Raw genomic sequence first — 3,466 nt, 5'->3', positions numbered from 1 at the left:
TGGTGGAAAGATTCTGGGGAGTCAGGAGGTGAGTCACTCGCCACAGAATACCCAACCTCTGACCTGCTCCTGTAGCCACAGTATTTATATGGCTGGTCCAGTTAAGCTTCTGGTCAATGGTGACCCCCAGGATGTTGATGGTGGGGGATTCAGCGATGGTAATAGTGCCTTTCATGACCTCAGGATGTCCACATGCATTTTACAGCCACTGAAGTACTTTTAAAAAATAGTGTAGTCACTGTTGTAATGTAGGAATCACTGCAGCCAATTTGTACACAGCAAGATCCCACAAACAGCAATGTGATAATGACCAGATAATCTGTTTTTTTTTAGTGATGTTGGTTAAGGGATAAATATTGGCCAGGATAGCAGGGAGAACTCCTCCGCTCTTCTTCGAAATAGTGCCATGGGATCTTTTGCGTCCACCTGAGAGGGCAAAAGGAGCCTCGGTTAAATGTCTCATCCGAAAGACGTCACCTCCAACTCCCTCCCTACCACACTGTGAGTGTCAGCCTGGATTATGTGCTCAAGTCTCTGGAATGAGACTTGAATCCACAACCTTCTAACTCAGACGCGAGAGTGCTGCCAACTGAGCCACAGACACGCAAAAAAACATATATTCTAAATATGTATGGATAAACTCCGTGCGGGTTTGGGAAGAAAGTGTCAGGATTTGCTACTGAGTCGCTTCCTTTACAAGCCCCTTTTACTGCACACCCGCCGGCTTTGGAGACGATCAGAAATATTTTTCGGCCGACCTGATGTTTTCCCTTTCCCTTTAAATAGAGGCTTGCCGAACAAGCTGTTTTGTGCCGGCATTGGGGCTGCGTCAACACAGCGCACAGCAAGCGCGCTGCAGACCGGCAAGATATCTAATAACCGAGGAGAGAGGGGGAAACGGGAAAGGAATTTTTTTTTTAAAAAAAGGAAACAAATTATCTTTACAATTACTAGGAAAGGGGTTGGATGTTGGTGGCAAAGCTAATGGACTGGTACCGAGGTGGACCATGATCACCAGTGCATCATTGAACAATCTCTTCTTACACATAAAACAAAATAACCATCTGAAAAGGTAAGTACAGGATCAAGCAATCTGTACAGCCCTTTCCCCCCCACCTTGCTGCCCTGTGCACAAGTTGAATGGAACCCATGATAATAAATAAAAATCGTGCAACACGTTTCGTGCTCCAATGTGAATGTTGCAAAATGCGAAACATCTGAATGTATTTTTTTTTAAGGTTTAAAAAAAATAAAATGTCACCTCATCGGAAACAAGAGAAAAAAAAATAAGAGTTTTCAGTTGAGCGTGGTGGCAAAGTGCACGTTATTGGCATCTCTTGCAAAGTAATAGTTTGGTATCGTTTTGTTACTTTTATTATGCTCGTTGGAGACTGAGGGGGTTTATAATTAAGATCCAATAGAAAAAAAAATGTATAATTGATAGCAATAGTTTGCAATCCTTTTAAAAAGAGATACTTTGATCGTACAGGCTGTGTGGATACAAATGTATATAATTTTATAATTTGGAGGACGTCATATTTTTGCAGACATGTAATATAAACTGATGCCAGTGTATCTGTATACACAGGGATTCGGATATAAAGCATTAGAAAGAACGACTTAATATTCAAATATGTGAATATATATATATATATAATGAAAAATGAGTGCATCTGCACACAAGTAACTCAGTGTTTTCTGGGCACGCATTTTTGCACTGTAAACTTTTTATTTTGGTGCAAAGCATGTAATTGTGTGTTATGATGACTGTGTATTTTTAAAAAAAAAATATATCTCATTCTTTCTTTAATAGCTGAGGCACCTAAAGGATTGTGGGAAGCCGGCACTCCAAAACTCCGGGGCTTGTTGCTGAGATGTAGGATGGCGGCGTTCGGGCTCTTAAGCTACGAGCAGAGGCCGCTCAAACGCCCTCGGTTGGGGCCACCGGACGTCTACCCGCAGGACCCCAAACAGAAAGAGGTAACCGTGACACCTAATAGACCCATGGCTCAAAGAGAAGCTCTCTTCCCCCTCCCCATCTCTTTATCCCCCTCCCACCATCTCCCACCTCCCTCTGAACGACCAGAGACAGCCGGTAAGACGGGACTGGTCGCTCCATCTCATTTTATTTTATTTTTTTTTGTTTTTTCTTTTTGCACAGTTACTTCCGAACGCCAAGGTGATCCCTGCAGTAACATCTGTCATTCTTCAGCTCCGGTGCACAGTTGTATTGTCAGCTTTATTCCGGGCCTGTTTCATTTATTATAACAGTCAGACCTGAGAGCAAAGCAGTAAGACAGTATAATCTTTTTCCAATGACTGTTATCCCACCCCCCCCTTTTTCATGAAAGCATGAAGTCTGTCTGGGTTATTTATAATTTTTTTTCTGCATACTTGTCACATTGCAAAAGTGCCGGCTGATAGATGCAATGGAAATACTTTTTGACTCTCGCACATACAAACAGATTGCACAAGCTGAGGTGTCTCCCCTGGCTGTAGGATGCTGGCTTTACAGCACCTAGAAGTCCACCATTATTTTGGTAACTCGGTGCATAGAGAGAGGGAGAGAGGCAGAGGGAGAGAGAGAGAGAGACAGGCAGAGGCAGAGGGAGAGGGGGAGAGAGAGAGAGAGACAGGCAGAGGCAGAGGGGGAGAGAGAGAGAGACAGGCAGAGGCAGAGGGGGAGAGAGAGAGAGACAGGCAGGCAGGCAGAGGGAGAGAGAGAGAGACAGGCAGGCAGGCAGAGGGAGAGAGAGAGAGACAGGCAGGCAGGCAGAGAGAGAGAGAGACAGGCAGGCAGAGGGAGAGAGAGAGAGAGACAGGCAGAGGGAGAGAGAGAGAGAGACAGGCAGAGGGAGAGAGAGAGAGAGAGACAGGCAGAGGGAGAGAGAGAGAGAGAGAGACAGGCAGAGGCAGAGAGAGACAGGCAGAGGCAGAGAGAGACAGGCAGAGGCAGAGAGAGACAGGCAGAGGGAGAGGCAGAGAGAGACAGGCAGAGGGAGAGAGAGAGAGAGACAGGCAGAGGGAGAGAGAGAGAGAGACAGGCAGAGGGAGAGAGAGAGAGAGACAGGCAGAGGGAGAGAGAGAGAGAGACAGGCAGAGGGAGAGAGAGAGAGAGACAGGCAGAGGGAGAGAGAGAGAGAGACAGGCAGAGGGAGAGAGAGAGAGAGACAGGCAGAGGGAGAGAGAGAGAGAGACAGGCAGAGGGAGAGAGAGAGAGAGACAGGCAGAGGGAGAGAGAGAGAGAGACAGGCAGAGGGAGAGAGAGAGAGAGACAGGCAGAGGGAGAGAGAGAGAGAGACAGGCAGAGGGAGGGAGAGAGAGAGACAGGCAGAGGGAGAGAGAGAGAGACAGGCAGAGGGAGAGAGAGAGAGACAGGCAGAGGGAGAGAGAGAGAGAGAGAGACAGGCAGAGGGAGAGAGAGAGAGAGACAGGCAGAGGGAGAGAGAGAGAGAGACAGGCAGAG

At 47.0% G+C, this 3,466-nt stretch overlaps 1 protein-coding gene across 6 annotated transcripts in view; it reads left to right on the top strand.

Moving 5' to 3' along the window:
• Nucleotides 1–805: 805 nt before the first annotated feature.
• The window catches only part of LOC137331279 (mediator of RNA polymerase II transcription subunit 12-like protein), a 482,895-nt gene continuing 480,234 nt past the window's right edge, over nt 806–3,466 (top strand). For 3 of the 6 annotated variants that reach the window (XM_067994977.1, XM_067994980.1, XM_067994979.1), the window contains exons 1-2: nt 813–1,072; nt 1,814–1,980. In XM_067994977.1, the coding sequence (XP_067851078.1) occupies nt 1,882–1,980 (99 nt within the window). In that variant the 5' untranslated portion in view covers nt 813–1,072; nt 1,814–1,881. Of the gene's footprint in view, nt 1,073–1,813; nt 1,981–3,466 lie in introns of all 6 variants that reach the window. The other 3 variants (XM_067994976.1, XM_067994975.1, XM_067994981.1) reach the window with 2 other exon arrangements.

Source organism: Heptranchias perlo, chromosome 13 (assembly GCF_035084215.1).
Source record: "Heptranchias perlo isolate sHepPer1 chromosome 13, sHepPer1.hap1, whole genome shotgun sequence".
Lineage (NCBI taxonomy): Eukaryota > Metazoa > Chordata > Chondrichthyes > Hexanchiformes > Hexanchidae > Heptranchias > Heptranchias perlo.
This window is presented reverse-complemented; position numbering and strand designations above follow the sequence as displayed.